Source organism: Spea bombifrons, chromosome 4 (assembly GCF_027358695.1).
Source record: "Spea bombifrons isolate aSpeBom1 chromosome 4, aSpeBom1.2.pri, whole genome shotgun sequence".
Classification (NCBI taxonomy): Eukaryota; Metazoa; Chordata; class Amphibia; order Anura; family Pelobatidae; genus Spea; species Spea bombifrons.
In genome coordinates, this window is record NC_071090.1 from 101,658,534 (window position 1) to 101,676,842 (window position 18,309).

The following is an 18,309-nucleotide window of genomic DNA, read 5'->3' on the forward strand; positions in this document are numbered from 1 at the left end:
AAAACAAAACCGCCGGAAGTATATTCCAGTATATTTGCATATAGCATTTACCAGAACAGCCACTCTAGGCGTCTTGCGGCTCTATGGTAAAAAGCCGCGCTATAGTGGGCAAATGATCCAATTGGAAAAGAGAATCATACGTGGAAAACGACAGCTGGGCGGGGTTTATCTTGAGTAGGCCGTGCGCTGGGCGTGGTGTGTTGGTCACATGACGCAGGCGGATCAGCGTGACTTGAGCGCATGCGCAAAGTGAGGTGAGACGCAGAGACCTTCAGCCAGGGAGAGGTGATAAAGGGGGCAAAGAGACGGGCGTTTGTATTTCGGGTGGGGTATAAATGCGTTATCGGGTGTGGATGCGGGTAGTAGGCAGTTACATATTAAATGGGCGCGTTTACTCGGTAGATAAGGGATTATTAGAATAAGCAACTGGACGTCGCGAAGGTTATATAATCACTATAACGGTTACCGCATAGAGCAGCAGTGACGTAGTATATGTGACATTTGTAGGATGCATATAGATGGACGGTGACCCGGGGACATGACCTCGGACCGTATACTAGCACTGCATCACTACCACAGTGACCTAATTAACGTTACCTTTAAAGTCACAGAATGTCACCTGTCAGGAATATGTATGTGATAATGTGTGTGATGTGCGGACTTGTATGTTGTATGTTTATAATGTGTAGGATCCCAGTGTAATGTGCAGACTTGTATGTTATGTGTGTGATCCCGGTGTAATGTGCAGACTTGTATGTTATGTGTGTGATCCCGGTGTAATGTGCAGACTTGTATGTTATGTGTGTGATCCCGGTGTAATGTGCAGACTTGTATGTTATGTGTGTGATCCCGGTGTAATGTGCAGACTTGTATGTTTCAACTAATATGTTATGTATGATGCTGCTGATTGGCGGTGGCTCATCATATTATAAATAATAGGAAATGATTGTTACTTTTGTGTGTACTCGGGGTTATTAGTATTATAAACCATGCAACGAGAAAAAAAGCTTTTCCCCCGAACTACCTTTTCAGTAACTTGCTGATCATGCGGCATTTAAGGGGACGGATTAGTGTCATCCTCCTCTGAAGAAGAATGCAGATTAAAGCGTTCTGTGTATTTTAATATGAATTTTTCAAAAATGGGGTGTACCGAGTGTGTACTCGGGGTTATTAGTATTATAAACCATGCAACGAGAAAAAAAGCTTTTCCCTCGAACTACCTTTTCAGTAACTTGCTGATCATGCAGCGTTTAAGGGGACGGGTTAGTGTCATCCTCCTCTGAAGAAGAATGCAGATTAAAGCGCTCTGTGTATTTTAATATGAATTTTTCAAAAAGGGGGGGGTCTCTTAACCTGATGTAGAAGCTGCAGCCCTGCAGCTGGCTTCCTTTTCCTGGCTCTGACAACTCTTGTCATTGATCAGCTGCTTGAAGCAGCCAATCAGTGGCAGGGAAATGCTCCAATTGAAAGCAGTGGCAGTGCTTTCTGCACATGCTCATAAGTGACCAGCGCTGGAGGTGAGTATATCGTGTGTGTGGTATCTCTCCGGCCGAACATATCTCTGGGGGGGGATTCTGCTGAATCCTCGCGTACGATGGCTAGCATGTCCCATTACATAGATGCAATGAGGCGTGTGGTTGGCTGCAAGCTGATGTGTTCGATCAGAGGAAATGGGTTAATCGTGTGTGTCTTGTGTGTCCATCCCTAGAGCCCTGGGGCCTGGATAAATGCATTCAGTAGGAGTATCATGAAAAAGAGAATATGGTGCAGAATGATTAACACGTTTATGGCGGCATATAATGAGTTATAGGGTTGTTGTGATTACCAGTGGGAGAAGCTAAAGCTTTGGTGCATATAGAAGTGGGAGGAGTTATTGAGGTTATGTGAAGCAATGAGTTAAAGGGATTGTTTATAGGGAGAGGTTATACGAACAGGCTAAATATACACGTAACGTTCTGCTCAATTGCCTTAAGCTGAATTTCTGTGGAATGGAATGGGAATCATGCGCACGTTATTCATTCACCTGCGCATGTGATCTGATGTGAGGTATGTTACAGCCCAGCTCCACGTCTCATCCCAATGATATGGAATGATGCGCGGAGTCGTGGGAAAAGGTATAGACTACATTTGGCGACCAACGTTACTTTGTAATGATTTCTTTCCTTTCTCAGGAATCATGGCAGTGCCACCTACCTACGCAGACCTGGGCAAATCGTCCCGCGATGTTTTTAATAAAGGCTATGGTGAGTAAGTGAAACACAACTCGTTACCGCAGAACCCGTTATCATGGTTACAGTAGACCTGCGAGCTCCTCAGATCGTCATCTCACTTGGTCTAGTAACTTTTTATTTTGAGTCTTTGCTCCAAGCCTCGGATAGAGACGGGAAAACAGAAATATTCGGCCCATCTAATCTGTAAAAATCCGGTGTATGTAGAAATGCCCTCGCTGGATGAACGTCTACCGTAAAGCATTAAACTGATAAAGCAGTAAAGGCGGTTTTATGAAGATAAATGATATTCTTCATTTTCAAATCGCGTGTTTGTGCGAAATGTTTCTTTTTGGGTTTTTTTGAGCAGTTCTGTGTAATTTTTGTGCTGCCTGCTGTGATCTTTGCGCGTTTCGGTGTTTTTGGGTACATCGGGGAATATCAAACTTGGAGCTTCCATTATCTGCAACCTTCCCGTTTGGATGATGAGCATTGTAGTTCCAATGCCTCTTCTTGCCCTTTCCTGCAGTCGTGCCCGGTGATGCGCATAGTTATGAAAAGGCCGCCCCGTAGCTGCTATGTGTAGTATCAGGAGGAGCGGGCGACTCGTGCCGATGCCGGTACTTGCTTTGATGAGGTTTTTTCTTTCAGGGTTTGGCTTGGTGAAGCTGGAATTGAAGACCAAATCCTCCAGTGGGGTGGTAAGTAACCGCGAGGCTCCATCGCATACTGCAAGGGGTGTTTTTTTTTTTCCTCTTTTAAATATATATTTAATGCATGTTTGCATTTTCTCCATTCTGGACGCTGCCTTGGAACTTCTGCAGATGGTAAGACATTACAGAGAATTTATTAGGATAATAAACCCTCAAAAGAGAACTTTCACCCAATTCCTGCTTTGTAAATAAAGTAAAATATGTTTTTAATAATGTTATGGTAATTAACTGCGTTAACACTAGATTAATGTGCATTAGATGTCTCCGATCTAAAAGAATTTTGTCATGTAACCAAAATACTTGTCGCATAGGAGTTAATAACTTAAATTGTTTTATATAGCGCCATCATATTCCGTAGCGCTGTACAATGGGTAAACAGGACCTAACAAGTAGTATGTAACAATTAGACTTACAGAAACAAGCTAACAATTTAGAGATTGTTGGGGGGTATTACACCAGAGGTAAAAGTGCCGCAGTTGGGGATGGAGCAGCCACACTAGTGTATAAGTATTGCAGGAGAGGGACTGGGAAAGGTGAGCTAAGGACAGATGGCTGAAGAACACGTTACAACGTACTGCTCCTGGTTTGCATTTGCAGGAATTCACAAGCAGCGGCTCATCAAACACAGACACCGGGAAAGCAACTGGAAACCTTGAGACAAAATACAAGCTGAAGGAAGCCGGCATCACTTTCACCCAGAAATGGAACACGGACAACACCTTGGGCACGGAAGTGGCCATCGAAGACAAGGTGAGGATGGTGGCTGCATTGCCCGGGGGGGGGGAGGCTCGTTAAGAGGGTAATAGATCTAATGATGTGACGCGTTCCTCTTTTCTACAGTTGGCTAAAGGATTGAAGCTCTCTCTTGACACTGCGTTTGTTCCCAATACAGGGTGAGTTCTCCCATCTCCTGCTTTTACAATGTTAGGTGATTGCACGTCATTAAAAATTGCTTCTCCTGGACAAGGACAATGTTTTTATTAAATGTATAATTTTCCTAGCCGTCTTGTTGCCCCACACCTGGGCCATGTTTCTCTTTGCCGCCTTCTCGTATCTTTTCATTAACGTTTCTGCTTTTGATTAAAATGTATCAATATACACTATCAGAGATTATGATTATACAATGTTGCACATGGTTTACATTACTCGTGGGATATGTATCACATCTTTTGTTTTATCAACTACTGTGAAACATTCCTGATATGTTGTTACTAATTTTGAGTAAAAAAAAAAATAATTTGCCTCCTTTTAATCGGTCTTTATTTCTTCAATGAGCAATGTACGTTGGCTATTAGACTTCACCCTCTATCTTCCTCTCTTTCAGGAAAAAGAGCGCTAAGCTGCGGACCTCCTACAAGAGAGACTATGCCAATCTGGGCTGTGATATCGACCTGGACCTGGCAGGCCCCACCATATATGGTTGGGGAGTCCTGGGCTACCAAGGCTGGTTGGCTGGCTACCAGATGGCCTTCGACACGGCCAAGTCTAGGCTGGCACAAAACAACTTTGCACTGGGCTACACCGCAGGAGACTTTCAGCTGCACACTAATGTGTGAGTTTGCAATCTGTGACTGCGTGTTATGCATGATGAATCCATGTTGCATACAGAGGGATGCTTAGTATCTATACACGTATGTTAGTTATGTGTACACTGATAAAGAACCCTGTAGGGTTACATGTTCGGTGTGGCGTATGAATGCTAGTTCATGGCACCACCTGATCTTACTCCTTCTCTATCAGGAATGATGGCACCGAATTCGGAGGCTCCATCTACCAGAAAGTCAATAAGGATATAGAGACTTCGGTGAGCCTGGCGTGGAGTGCCGGCAGCAACAACACCCGCTTCGGGATTGGCGCCAAGTACCAGCTGGACTCGGACGCCACCATCTCTGTGAGTGAGAACTGTGATTTCATAAGGATTCCAGTGCTATATACAAGAGACCAAGGATAGGTTTGCTTGTAAAACTTTTTTTTGCCATTTGAGATTCAGGAATTTTCATTAACACTTTGCGTGGTGTATTGTTTGAAACGGCTTTCCCATGGGTTGAGGCTACAACTCTGTGCGCAACTACAAGTGTGCTCAACTCGGATATTGGTTATTTTGATCTGCAGTCCCCATTATAACATCTGTTCTTCTGTCTCTGTTTCAGGCTAAAGTTAATAATGCCAGCTTGATTGGACTGGGTTACACACACACCCTAAGACCTGGTGAGTAAAGATTTCTTTAAGTCCAAAAACTGGGACCTGCGCAGCCCTGTGAAAGGGCAGATGGGGTTTCCACCATTTAAACTACTTGCCCATTCTTATACATGCATTTTTAGTGATGACAATTCAAGAAAACATAGGCCATTGTCTAACGGCATCTGAAGACATTGGGTTTAATCTCCTGATCTTCATGTTTCCAGCCCATAAATGTGGGGCTCTGCTTGGCGTAGGCACGGGGGCAATAGTTAGTTGACACGGCTTATGATATCTTAATGTGATCCTTTCTCACAGGTGTGAAGCTCACTCTTTCCGCCCTGATCAACGGGAAGAACTTTAGCTCTGGTGGCCACAAGGTAGGCCTCGGCTTTGAGCTTGAAGCGTAATGGGAAGAGTTCACAAAGGATCCAGGCGTAATCATTCAGACCCCAACCCAGACTCCCTCCAGTGTTTACAACACAGACGGGATTTTAGCCACACCAAGAATACTCAAGCAGTGCCAACATTACTCTGATGCCGGGAAACACCGTGCGGATGTTCAGGAGTAGTGTTACCCTTGGAACAAGAAGCTGAAGAGTAACACAACACTCCTTAGTGACCATCTTGACATTATTATATTGAGGAAACGCCAACCAGAATTCTAAAGAGCACTACAGACGTTTCTACAAATTTATCAACCTCCTGAACACTACCTTAAAAAAAAAAAAAAAAATATACACTATCGCTCCCCTTAATATATATTATATACTGTTTTTGGTTCTCCGCCATTGTTCTAGAATACCCTGCTGCCATTGCCTTGGTTGTAGTTAACATAAAGTCCCCCATTATACATTTATTTTTTTGTTTATTACGCCCCCTTCAGGATTAATCATTGCTTTTAGTGTATTCATATGGAAGTTGCACATCCGTGTTCTCCTAGTTGTACACAAACGAGGGTGGAGGGGGATCCTCTTAGGCCATTGGGGTATTTATATATAATTTGGTCCTTGATGTGGTGAAGATGGTGGTCACATGTTCTGCAGTAATAACAGTAAAAGCACCCCATTACCCTTGAGTGTTTACTTGAGTTATTGTTTAGTTATCACAATAAAGATGGCCACTGCACACTGGATGGTCTGGTTATAATTTTGCGTTATAATGTCTTCCCTGGGGTGTGTATAGCCCTGTGAGAGAATATTATGCTAGCCTTGGGAACCTTGAAAGGTAATTTAACAGTCAACTAGAAAAACAGGATTTATAGCCCGAGTTTGAGGTCGGGCTGTAAGAAAGTTACATAGTCCATTCCAGAGTCTGCACGTTAACACTTTCCTGCCCATGTTGGTTACCTTATTGGGGGCACTTGCTTAAAGGGACTGATCATTAAGTTGCCTATGAAAAATATGCAGTATAAATGTCCTAGAGATTCAATCAGGTTGCACATTAGAAGTATATATTCCCTTTGTGAGAAGATCCCGCATCTGGGCCTCAGTTGTGCTGTTAAAGAAAGGGCTGGATGTTTATAAGGATATCCTGAAATGGTCTCAGCAACCGCTGGTCTCCGTAGAGCTGGACTGGGTGCAGCGAGGTAGGTGATATGGAGGGAAGGCATCGATAGACACATTCCTAGGATATACAATAAATATGAATAATTCTTTATTGGGTCCGACAAGAATGAACTCGAACTCTGCTCCTTCTCAGCTCCCGTAGTGCGTAGGTAATGAGTACCTGCGGGTAGCAGACCTGGGAAGCTCCTGGATATACCCAATATCTTCAGGTGGATGAGACCTGGGCTCTTGGGCTTTTAAGGTGTCCGTGGAAATGGTCTGTTGGGGCCTTTCCTAGTATAACTGGGTTGATTTTTTTTTTAACATGGGGCTGCATATAAACTACACACAAGACGTTTATCATGTTTCACTCTGTATGATTCCACGGTATAAACCTTTTTACCGCGTTTCTCGCTTTTCTACACTGTGGTAAACAAATAAGTGCTCCTTCAGGATGACCGTTTAAGAAAGGACTATAGAAGAAGAACATGCCCATGGTACGGAGACCGGGGGATATGGGCCACTTGGGAGATTGGGGCTTTTGTCAGTGCTCTTTTCCTCTGACTGAAGATAGCATTGTGCAGGGTATCTGCCATATGCTGGCCCTTCCAAGAGCAGTAATCCTTTCTATAATAAAGGAAATAATGTTTCCAAGAGAACATTTGCAGAAGGTCTTAACCCCAGCCACGTCCTGACCAAAGCATTCATCGGGTTCAGAACTGAATGCAGAATCACACGTTTCCCTGCTTATAGGCAAGGTCAAAAGTATTAATTCTCTTCAACACGAGTTCGTCCCTCACCCCGATATATGACACAACCTCTGAACACCGGCTGCAAGCTAAACTGTCAGCCATGATTTCTGGATGTTTCTTCTTCTTACCGGTTTTACGATCTTCATTAAATCTGTAGATGGGCTTTTGAGATCCTAGTCTTTTAGTATTTCTGTTGTATTAAAACAGGGTCCAGTTTTTAAACCTTTTAACGCCTTACTTTACATTTATTCACAAAACTCTGTAAGCCAAATGGCATCCAATGCATATCAATGCGGAATATGCAAACAAGTTTTGTGCATTCAGGGCTGATATAAAGTAATAATACCGGTATATATAAAAAAAAAAATTCAATCAGGCAATCGATGACCCCTAAGCCTGCCATCTGCTTGAAAGCCACCGTGTTTCATACTGTTGTTGGGGCTAATTTAGCCCTGCATAATGCATGGTTAGAATCATTGAGATTATCTTGCCACACCTTTGTTATGTTGCCCTTATGGATAAGTTGCTGGTTGGGGTTCGGGCAGGAATAGTAAAGGAATGTGTGCAGGGACAGGACATTGATTAGATAACGCGTCACCCACGATGTTTCCATTTATTCTAGATACCTCCGAATGCGATTCGGATTAACAGATCAGATCTGATTAACAGAACGCAGAAGCTATAGGTAGCGACCGTTTCCTTTGAAGTTAGTGCGATGATATGTAGTTGCTTAGTTCATAAACTCCACCAAATCCCAATTTGCCCATAAATGAAGTAAGGCTGACTGCACAGAACGCTCCGAGTATAAGAAGCGGGAACGCCAGGTTACACACGTAGCACGTTTTCTGCTCTAAAACTGGAAATTCAGGTTCCATTCCACTGGAACTGCAAAACACCACATGCCGGGCTGTATAGATCTGCAGACATTGTTGATGCTGGCAGTTACAGCCTTGCATCCAAGACCCAGGTAGCCATGAGCCTCACTTTTTGCTTCTATACTGATGTCTACGGGTGGAATCCCACCTTGCTGCTATAAAACTGAAGCCGGGGCATCCATTTTTCTCACTGGATCCTAAATTCTATATAGAATTGTCCAGCCCCAAAGCTAATAAATGCTTCATGGGCTACGTGGAAGATTATTACGAGTTACTATACAATGGCAGGCAGGCTTGTAAAGGCAGAAGTAAACTTTAGAAAACGATCAGCCATGCCCGGCCGGGCTGCGCATTCCCTGCTAATTATTATTACAGGCACACGCGAGGCTTATTTCAATCCACTATTATATATTATATACACACAAACAGGATCACGGCCAATTTATTTTTCTACACGCCAGTCATTTCACACGGGGAATTCATTTTGTCTTTTTTTAAATACATAATTATATTTTTGTAACAGTCACAGGCAATACTACAGTAACCATTCACACCCTATAACCTAAAATGGCAAAAAAAAGAAATTATCGCTACCTTAAATGAACTTTTTCTGGCGAGTCTCTGGCGCCGTAGTGTATATGATGCAGTAGTACCAGTAGCGGCCGCTTATGCCAACTGCTGCTGCCTGAAGGGCCACACCGCCGTACGTAGCAAGGCCATTAAATAATTATACATCTCTTACCATTACAGTATGTTTCAATTGTGACAATTTCCACTTAACGCACCCCAAACAAAAGCTTAACACAAAGAGTTAACTCTTTCTCAATGTGCTGGACCTAGAAGCCGTCTCAGAAATCCTTGAGTCTAGTAAATCTATGCACTGAACTGTTTAGTAACCGGCCCTTATTTAACGATTAAAAAAATTAAAATTCACTTAAAATACTGTAATGTACGTAAACAAATGTTTTTTTTTTTGTTTTGTTTTTTTAAATAAAAGCAAAAGGAGCTGCCCAAAAATGAGATGCCTTCGTAATAAATACAATATTCACAGGGTGTCTTATAGGTATGAATTCCTACGTTTTGGGGGGGGGTTTCTTGGTACTGTGATTGTTTTTCAGGTAAAATAACCATGATTGACGTAAAATCTCCTTGAAAAGAAACAGGACGCTCTTTCATCATCACATAATAACATACATCCCACCAAAGTTACAGCTAATCACAAACACGCACACGGTAATACACAATATTCCTCCCCGTTTTAGGGCCCCATCAAAGATCAGTAAAATAACCGGAGTTTGCCTTTACTGATGGGCTGGCTATGGTAAGACATGAAACAGCTAAGTCAATTGAACCGGTGCAAAGGCCTAAGGGTCACTCGCTGCGTTCCTTTGGCTCCCGGTACTTGTATTGAATGTAATCAAAGATGTCTTTCTCGCTTTCTATCAAGAGGGGTTCCCCAGCTATTCCTGTAAGGAGACAGAGGAGACGATGGTCAGTTATATAGGAGGTCAGCCATAGCATTTCCAGAACTACAAATATCTTCTCCGTATCCCAAACACAATGGAAGTATCTGGCTAATCTGCAGGAGACACTCAAGGCTGCTGCTCTTTCATGAAGGACAACAGTCACTTCTTCTAGTCCTGGCCAGAAAAGACGACTGTTGGGAAATGAAAGCTCTGGATAGGACCCCAGGTCATTGGGGTCTATTTACTAAACAGACATTAGGTTGAACATTCCTTACGAAGGGCAACTGACTCGATGGACAGCCCTGGATAATGGTTCTATTTCAATCATTACACCAAGACAGCTCGGCTCTTCTTGCAGGAGAAGCTCGTTGTGGCTGATCATTAACACAGGGAGCTAAAATATTCATCTTTTAGGGCAGATTCATGCGTTAACGCCAAATCTGTAACACTTGGAAACATCCAAAAACCTGTATGGGTTAAAGTTTGTAAAGTGTTCTGTCTGCAAACACAATACTCTGTCTTAAAGCCTCGAAGGAAACCTCTTCGGGACTGACCTGTGACTCCTAGAGGACGCAGTGTGTACTCATTCAAGGTGAAGCCTTTCTCCAGAGCGTGGGTGCGCATGTTCTTATTAAAGATATCACTACCAGTGAAATACAGCACGCCGCAGTAATACTGGTCCTTCGGAATCAGCCTGAGATGGGAGAGAACAAAGGGTGTGACTAGCAGAAAAACACATCGGTGAAGCAAACTGTGGACCCAGGGACTTATCCCTAGAGTGACCTTCAAGGACTTCACAGAGGTGGCCATCATCCAGAGGGCGTAATATTACCTGATATCAATTCTGCGGAAGGGATACACTTTGTCTTCTTCAGCTGGGAGCTGGCAAACACCCTGCGGCAAAACAAAACATATATATATTTCATATAATTTTATAATATGTATAAAATAATATTATATCATATAAACTTAGCATCGTTGGGATGCAGCTTAGTCGGCTCCTTTGGTTACCATTCTTACCATGAATTTGGTGTCTCCTTTCACCAGCGTGTCTGTAATGAATCCACAATCCTCCAAGGACTGAACTACCTGGTGCAACAGGTGCGGCTGTGGATTAAAACACAAAGACAATATGTTCCGCTATTAGCTGTTTTGCTTTTTTCTTGTTATAATTTAAGTTTCCTCCAAATGAAGAGGTTCCTCGGCTAGTGACCTGTTTGGCAGACTCTGACGTGAAATCCGGATGCGTCAGCAGGATATCCATATCCCCACTGGACTCCGCACCTGAGGAGAAGCAATACGATTAAAAAAAAGGTTAGAAAGGACAGAAAATAAGCCAATGAAACCGACCATCTTCTGGAGATTCCAATAACTTAGCGTGACGCCAGATTAATGTTACAAATAAAAGACTCATCTTTCCATGACCCAATTTACTTACATTAAGCCATAATATATAACCTTCTTATTTGACAGGAAAACAGAAACCAGACAAGGCTCAGAAGTGCTTACCTCGCCTGAAGCTTCCACACACTGTGCCGATGTACTCGGGATCCAATTCATTCACATTTTTTAGCACAATATCCTAAAAACAGAGAGACCCGTATGATTGAAAGATGTACCTGCAGACACCCCGACGGTTTGACAAGAAAATGGTTAGGATGGATAAAACACCGACGCCTCTTCACCCAGCAGCAGATTTTCCGGATTACATCCCAGTGTCTAAAAAAACGGATCCGGTGTGAAATCGCACAGATCTGCTTGTGAATTAAGTCCTGTGGAAATCCGAATGGACTCCCAAGATACCGGGGAGCCTGAAGGATACTACAGATTCATCTGCTGAGAGAGGCGTCGGTGGGAAGCCTTTCTGAAACCTTCTATATAACATTTCTGACAGCCTGGTCCCTCACCGACATACCAAGCTGGGATCTGTCACAGACTTTGAAGTGGTTGTTAGGTAAAGGAATGAAGAGGGTGAATTTGCACGCATGCGCTCGGGCAACAAGTGGTGTGTGTATGTGAATTATTTACATCATAGCCATGAACGGCAATCTAAATGAATGCAGCCTGCACGCTTGTGTGTTAATCAAGCGTGCGCAAAGCATTAAAGCTTTAAAACAAAACATATACCTGCATCTGGAGCAACTCGCTGCGGGGGATGCGCATCTCAAAATCTTCAAAATATCTAGAGGGAAAATGATACAGTTTCTAGTTTATAAACCAATATCACATCACAATGCTCTGGGATTGGACTATGTCCTCTAGAAATTATATATACATATATATATATATATATATATATATATATACACATAAATACACACACACACATTATATATACATAAACATATATATATACACACACACACACACACACACACACACACACACACATGCACACACGTTCAAAAGTTTGGGGTCACTTTACTGCCCAATCTCTGAGTACTTTCCTTTAGTACCTGCCCTTATCCTATATCTAGCTTGGCCCTATGCCTATCCCATGCTTGCTTAAATGCCTTTACTGTATTAACATCTACCACTTCTGCTGGAAGGCTATTCCATGCGTCCACTACCCTTTCCATAAAGTAATATTTTCTGATGTTACCATTACAGAAAGAAAGCAGATACTCACTTCAATCCAATCTTCTGATGATGATTCAACTTGTGTTGGTTATTCCGGAGATCTAAGGAGATGGAAAAGAGATCGACTTGGTTTGTATGTGTATATATATAAACAAACCACAAAACACATGTGGAGGTACATATTCTGACACGAAACGAGAGAACTAATCAGATAATTTCTCAGACTTCTGCCAATGCTCTCTGACTGGCCATAGAAGTACAGCCATTAAAATATAAGATCCTATCCCAATACGTTGACCGATGGTAGTTAACAATGTTGTAACCTAAGTGTTCGGTGAACACGCTGGTATTGTGAGTTTACTTGTTGCATATCTGTCTAATTTATATATCAGTCATTATATATTTATTTATACTATGTATCTGTTTGCCAAATCCTTAGCTTTTTGATTAACCTGTAATGTGATATTATTGATGCTCCTTTTCACATTATATATATATAAATTAAATTTAAGAAGGCGATGCTGGCATCCACTATCTCACTTATATCACACGCTGACCCATCCCCTGCCCTTATATTAAAACCGACGATACCCTCATGAACTCTGATCAATAACCGACTCACCTTCTAAACTCTTAATTCCTTCTTCCACCAGTTTCCGAGCAGCAGCCGGCCTGTCGCACAAGTCACAGATACAATACGTTAACCAATGACATGATTTTCCAGATGATATTCTTATCGTTTATAGGTTTACCGATACGGCTTCACTAGTTCCAGACTAACAAGCCTATTAATGGATCGAGTCATGTCTAGCAAGCTATCCATGTGACAGGTGGCCATACAACCCAACGACACTCGCAGGGCACAGGATATGTGTTAACAATGCAAGTGTTGGCATTAAGCTATGAAATAAAGTTGGCCAACTGCTCGCGTTTATTAAAGAAAAACCTACAAAATGATATAAAAAATAATTACCAGTTAAATCTCAAAAGAGTGTATTAATCATAATCAATGCGAAGCCGCACCGGGCAGATAAAATATAAATAACGGAAAAATTGGGGATAACGGTACTCACCCGATACCGCTGACCCTCGTTAAGAAATTAATTGACGAGCTTGTATCATCTTGTCGAATCTACAGGAGGAAGCAGATTTATGGGGGTTGATAAAGCGACAGAGAAGCTTACCCTCCATGCAGAATGCGACCGGGTAAGTAGCAGGACTGAAAAGACGATTACACCGCTATTGTTTAGCAATCACTGCGGATACATTAGGGATGATTTACCTTTTCAAGCTTGCGCAGTTTTCCGGTGGCCAGAAACTCATCGATCTTCTCGGCTATCTTGGCTCCGACGCCATCCTGCAGAATGACATAAAAGCACGTCATTTGGCTTGAAGGTTCTGTGATTAGCTCCAGCGGGTATAGGGTGGTATACTCTATATAAATACATCGCGGTGTGAATCTTATATTTAATCATTCTCTCTGGGGGATTTTTTTTGGTTATCCTGCAGGAAGGGCCTGAGCTGGCCCTGCGTATTGCATAGTTTAATAGGTGAGATGACTTCCAGGGACTCTCTATGTCCTCAAACCTCTTCTTCCAGGAGAAGCTCACTGTGATTGCCCCATCATTGTAAACGCCTGTTTTAGTGAATAAACCCCTCACGTTTGTGACATTGCATTGTTTCTATCATTGTCAAACCTCGATATAGCTTCCTTCCCAATATGGTTTGCCCACACGACAAGGCAACCGCAATAACAGCAACCGAACCTTCCTCCCCACTTGCACCGGATGAATTAGCCCTTTACTATCCTTAGAACAGGACTGCAACGCGGGGACTTGTAGTTAGATATCTTAGACTAAAGAAGGAAACATCTTGGTCCTCACCAGCTTTTTTGCTTCTGTCCCACTCTTGATTTTTGTGGGGTACTTAGAAATCACAGACGCAGCTTTTCTGTAAAAAAAAATATATATATTAATATATTTATATAGCACAATCCAACTATTAAATTATTAAAAAAAAGAGAAACAAAAAAATAAAAAGCAACCCACAACTATTCCTAATTACAGTCTAATTAAGCATTGACACAATTATAGCAAAACCACCCGCAATTATTATTTTAGGATACACAATAATCTACCATGTACTTTTCTTTAATGTCGGTGACATGAATCTGTCCCTTTAAGTCCAGCACTATACGAGTGGGTACCGGGGCCAAACGCCCCACAATGCCCCTGTGATTTCTGGCTGACGCTCTATAGAGTGTAACACACAGTGAGCTACTTGGAGTTGGCAAGTTACTGCATCTTCAGCGATTTATCTACACAATCGGAGCTTCAGGCCTTCGTGATCATTGACAGACGAATGTCACGTTCTGCGTTAACGACGTATTTTGGCACAAGACGAGCAGACGGCGCCAGAATGCTGAACTTCACACAAAGCAAGCAGTCACACGCGTGTTAATCAGCGATCCCAATCAGGGGCCGCGTGTTCTCGTTCGCTGTCATACTGAGCAAGAATAGAAACACGACCGCGCTAGGTTATAGTTCCTAGCGTGTTTTTAAATGAGGAATCACTGGTTATTTCCCCCGATAAAAGAGAAATGTCTAATGCAGCTGACACCCCTCTGAAGATAAATGCATATTAAAGAATTCTGTGGGAACCTTTAACCCCTTAAGGACAATGGGCGGTCCCAAAACCCATTGAAAACAATGCATTTTGAGCCCGTACATGTACGGGCTTTGTCATTAAGGGGTTAATATGAATTCTTCCAAAACAAAAACAATAAATAAAGCACTTGCCTGACACAGAAGGGGCTCCCCTGCAGCAGCCCTGCTCCTCCATAATGTGACTATTCTTGCAGCTGATTGGCTGCTTGCAGCAGCCAATCAGTGATAGAAAAGTGTACCCATTAAAATAAATTGGCCCACTTTCCACATGTGCAAGGGGGGTCCGAGCAGCGGGGGAGGTGGAAAGGGGCGAACGCATGAAGGGAATTCTGCAGAATCTCCCAGTGTGTATTTACAAGACAGATAATACAAAAAAGGACACGCAGCCAACGTATGAATTAAAGGGCAAAAGATGGCTGGAGCGTCCCTTCCACGTCTTTAGAACCCTAATCACAACCCAACATCCCTGCTGAAAGCACGAGCGGGACTGGGGGCGTCTTACCGGTACGCGTTGTACTTATGGATGGCTCTGTTCACATTGCGCTCGTAATTGGCCAGCTCTGAAAAGAGAAAGGAACGTTGATTAATTTAAACATCCAGCGACATCCAGGGCGCCCGCGGGATATCAGCAGAACGATCCTCAGACACCGCTCGCTACAGCCGGAGGGCCGAGTCATTACAGAAACGAAACGGTTCCCCAAATTTCGTCCGAACAGAAAGGGCAGGAAACAAATTTCGTTTTTGGTCCATCAGACCGAGCCTCGCGGACGGCTCCCGGGTATTTATTAATCACAGGAGGATTCCAAGCAGTCGTTAAACCGAGCATAGAATTTAAAGGCAGATCGGACTCATTCGGCTCGTCTAGTCGCCCGTTTTTCCTGATCTATAGACCAAGGGACATTAATCAGCCCTTGGTCCCGTCTTAGATTCAGGACAGGTTTACACCGGCCCCATGTGCGTTTCTATTATCTTACTGTATTAGCCTGTACCGCTTCTGCTGGGAGGCTGTTCCACTTGTCAACTTCCTTACATTACCTCTAAGATAATAACGGTTAAAAGCAGCTTTACGTCAATGAATACAGTTTTATATCATGACGAGCGTTTCATTTGCATTATCTGTCCGCTTCCTTCGGTATGTGAATTCGTTAACCCCCGCTGTTAACCCCTTGGTTACCAGCAAGGTTATTCCTACATTCGCATACACACCACGGACCGCAATGACACTATGTATCGATGTATACGGCGCCATCGTATAAACGGGCGACGAGACAACGTAACCATTTGGATTCACAGAAGCAAAAAGGAGTTTACAATCTAGGAATATCCCATGTTAACCCTTCACTGCATCTCCCTGTTGTGGGGACAGAGAATGGGGAACCGGCAGGGTGTTTAGATAGCAGAAGCCATGTCTTGGGTTATATGTATATAAAAGCAAGTTGGCAGAGTTCTAAATGTAGAGAGAGCAATCACCATGGAAACCACATGAATGTCCCCGCTGAGTAGTATGAATAATAGTATTTATTAATATCACTGCCGGTGGACTGGTTTATTAACACGGCCCATTGTATTCATTCGCCCCTCTCTGTGCACGCAGACACGGAATCTCCCCGCCTCGGCGTCTCTCTAGTAATAACACAACTACGGAGCCGTCACCTGTGAGAAAGTCCGTTATCCCTTCATTCGGGGACTCCTGGGGGGCCTTTCTTTTACTCATCTCTAAGACTGTTTGATCGGCTCTACTCCTCACTCGAGGTCCCGGATTCAGATCTCAATGCAGGCCTCAAGCGATGCGCGCTACGTCACTACGCACGCTTCTAGGAGAACATCTGCGTGGCCGGGTGACGTGGAAATCCGAGCTCTAAACACAGAAGTCAAAATGCAAATAACTTCCCCGTCACCGTTACGCGAGTCGTTTGGTGGAGGTTGCGGTGTGCAGCTAAAGCTGAAAGGCATTAAACCAGCAGCGGATCTGGCCATACCGTTTGCTGTGCTTGAAACATAAAGCCTTGTGTTGTATTATGTATTTCTATGTATATACCCCCAACTACAAGCCCATGAGCATGTTTGGGGTCAATGGAGTCCAATAGAGTGAATCTCCAGTTATCCGAGTTTAAAATGGATCTGGTAACGTTTATTGACTAACAGAAGTATAACAGATTGCAAGCTTTAACATATTAAGCTATAATATACCTGAAGGAGTGACCTAGATGGCCTAAAAAGCTTGCAATCTATTATACTCCAGTTAGCCAAAGGTTCATACAGTACAGCTCTATCCCTCTAAAATATACATATGTATACATATGTATATTCATTCAGGGCCTGACTGGAAGGAACGGATCTGCTGCCGCTGCCCACCAGCCAGTAGTCTGGGCCTGTAGGAGCATTTTCTTCATCTTGACTGCTTCCGGGGAGCAGAAGGCTGAGCTGGTCCTCTAGGCGTACCGGGGGTAGGGTTGCCACCTTTCTTGCAAAGAAAATACCGGCCATGCTAATTTGCATAATCTGGCATATAGGGGGTTAAAAGGAATATCATGGGGCACTCTGCCTCCAGAAAAGCCTTATGCCCCCCATATAAGATCCCTCCCTGGTGTCTGGTGGGGGCAGTGGATGGAGGCCGGCATTCATGAAATTAAAGGGGTTGGCGTGCACGCACCACGCCGCCCAATGGCCGTGCCCCCAGTGGCTGCGAGCGGGATTGAAAGCCGCCTCCTCCCAATTATATTACAGGGGCCGGTGTGCACGCACCGCACCGCCCAATGGCCGTTCCTCAGCACTTCGTGCCACGTCTTAAAAGGGGTGGGACGAAGTGCTAAGGAACGGCCATTGGGCGGTGCGTGCATGCCGGCCCCTTTAATATCATTAGGAGCCGGTGGACGGAGGAGGTGGTTTTCAATGCGCAGCAGCTGTTTTGAATGCCAGCCGCCCCGGCCCACGGACCAGCCGGCCCACCGGGAAATTTCCCAGTATCCCGGTGGGCCAGTCTGGCCCTGGCTCTGGGCACCCCCCCTCCTGCCAATTACCCTGCCAGTCTGCCCCTGCAAAAAATACCGGCTATTGCATGGCCAGTATTTTTTAAAATACAAACACCGGCAGGGTGCTCTAAAAACCGGTTCTGCCAGTGAAATATCGGCAAGGTGGCAACCCTAACTGGGGGTAACTTTCTGGGTCCAGCTCCCTGGAGCCCCCTCTCCTTTGCGGGGTGTGGTGGGCTGTCTGCACTAGGCCACACAGTACGGATACCGGGTAGTTCGGAGCTCATTTACAAGCGTTTAGGCTGTGTCTCCCAGCCATACACAGTTAAAAAAGCAACGCTGCTCGTGCATAG

General features: G+C 43.8%; 2 protein-coding genes across 3 annotated transcripts; one reads left to right on the plus strand and one right to left on the minus strand.

Annotated features, from left to right (window-relative positions):
• The first annotated feature begins 227 nt into the window (after positions 1–227).
• Positions 228–6,231, plus strand: VDAC3 (voltage dependent anion channel 3). Of its 2 annotated transcripts, none has more exons than XM_053463077.1 (9): positions 228–254; positions 2,172–2,243; positions 2,859–2,908; positions 3,518–3,670; positions 3,761–3,813; positions 4,245–4,472; positions 4,661–4,811; positions 5,071–5,128; positions 5,417–6,231. In XM_053463077.1, exons 2-9 carry the CDS (start codon positions 2,177–2,179, stop codon positions 5,506–5,508), a joined length of 852 nt encoding a protein of 283 aa, XP_053319052.1. In that variant the 5' UTR covers positions 228–254; positions 2,172–2,176; the 3' UTR covers positions 5,509–6,231. The 2 variants fall into 2 exon arrangements, with proteins under 2 accessions (XP_053319052.1, XP_053319051.1); XM_053463076.1 differs by having other exon boundaries at positions 247–285.
• A 2,523-nt stretch (positions 6,232–8,754) lies between these two features.
• POLB (DNA polymerase beta) lies at positions 8,755–16,766 on the minus strand. The gene is made up of 14 exons (XM_053463074.1): positions 16,638–16,766; positions 15,487–15,544; positions 14,202–14,268; positions 13,601–13,675; positions 13,392–13,450; positions 12,941–12,990; positions 12,368–12,419; positions 11,866–11,920; positions 11,248–11,320; positions 10,952–11,022; positions 10,759–10,845; positions 10,571–10,632; positions 10,293–10,432; positions 8,755–9,738 (listed from the first exon to the last, which is right to left on the minus strand). The coding sequence occupies exons 1-14, from the start codon at positions 16,696–16,698 to the stop codon at positions 9,644–9,646; spliced, it is 1,005 nt and encodes a 334-aa protein (XP_053319049.1). The 5' UTR covers positions 16,699–16,766; the 3' UTR covers positions 8,755–9,643.
• Positions 16,767–18,309: the final 1,543 nt, after the last annotated feature.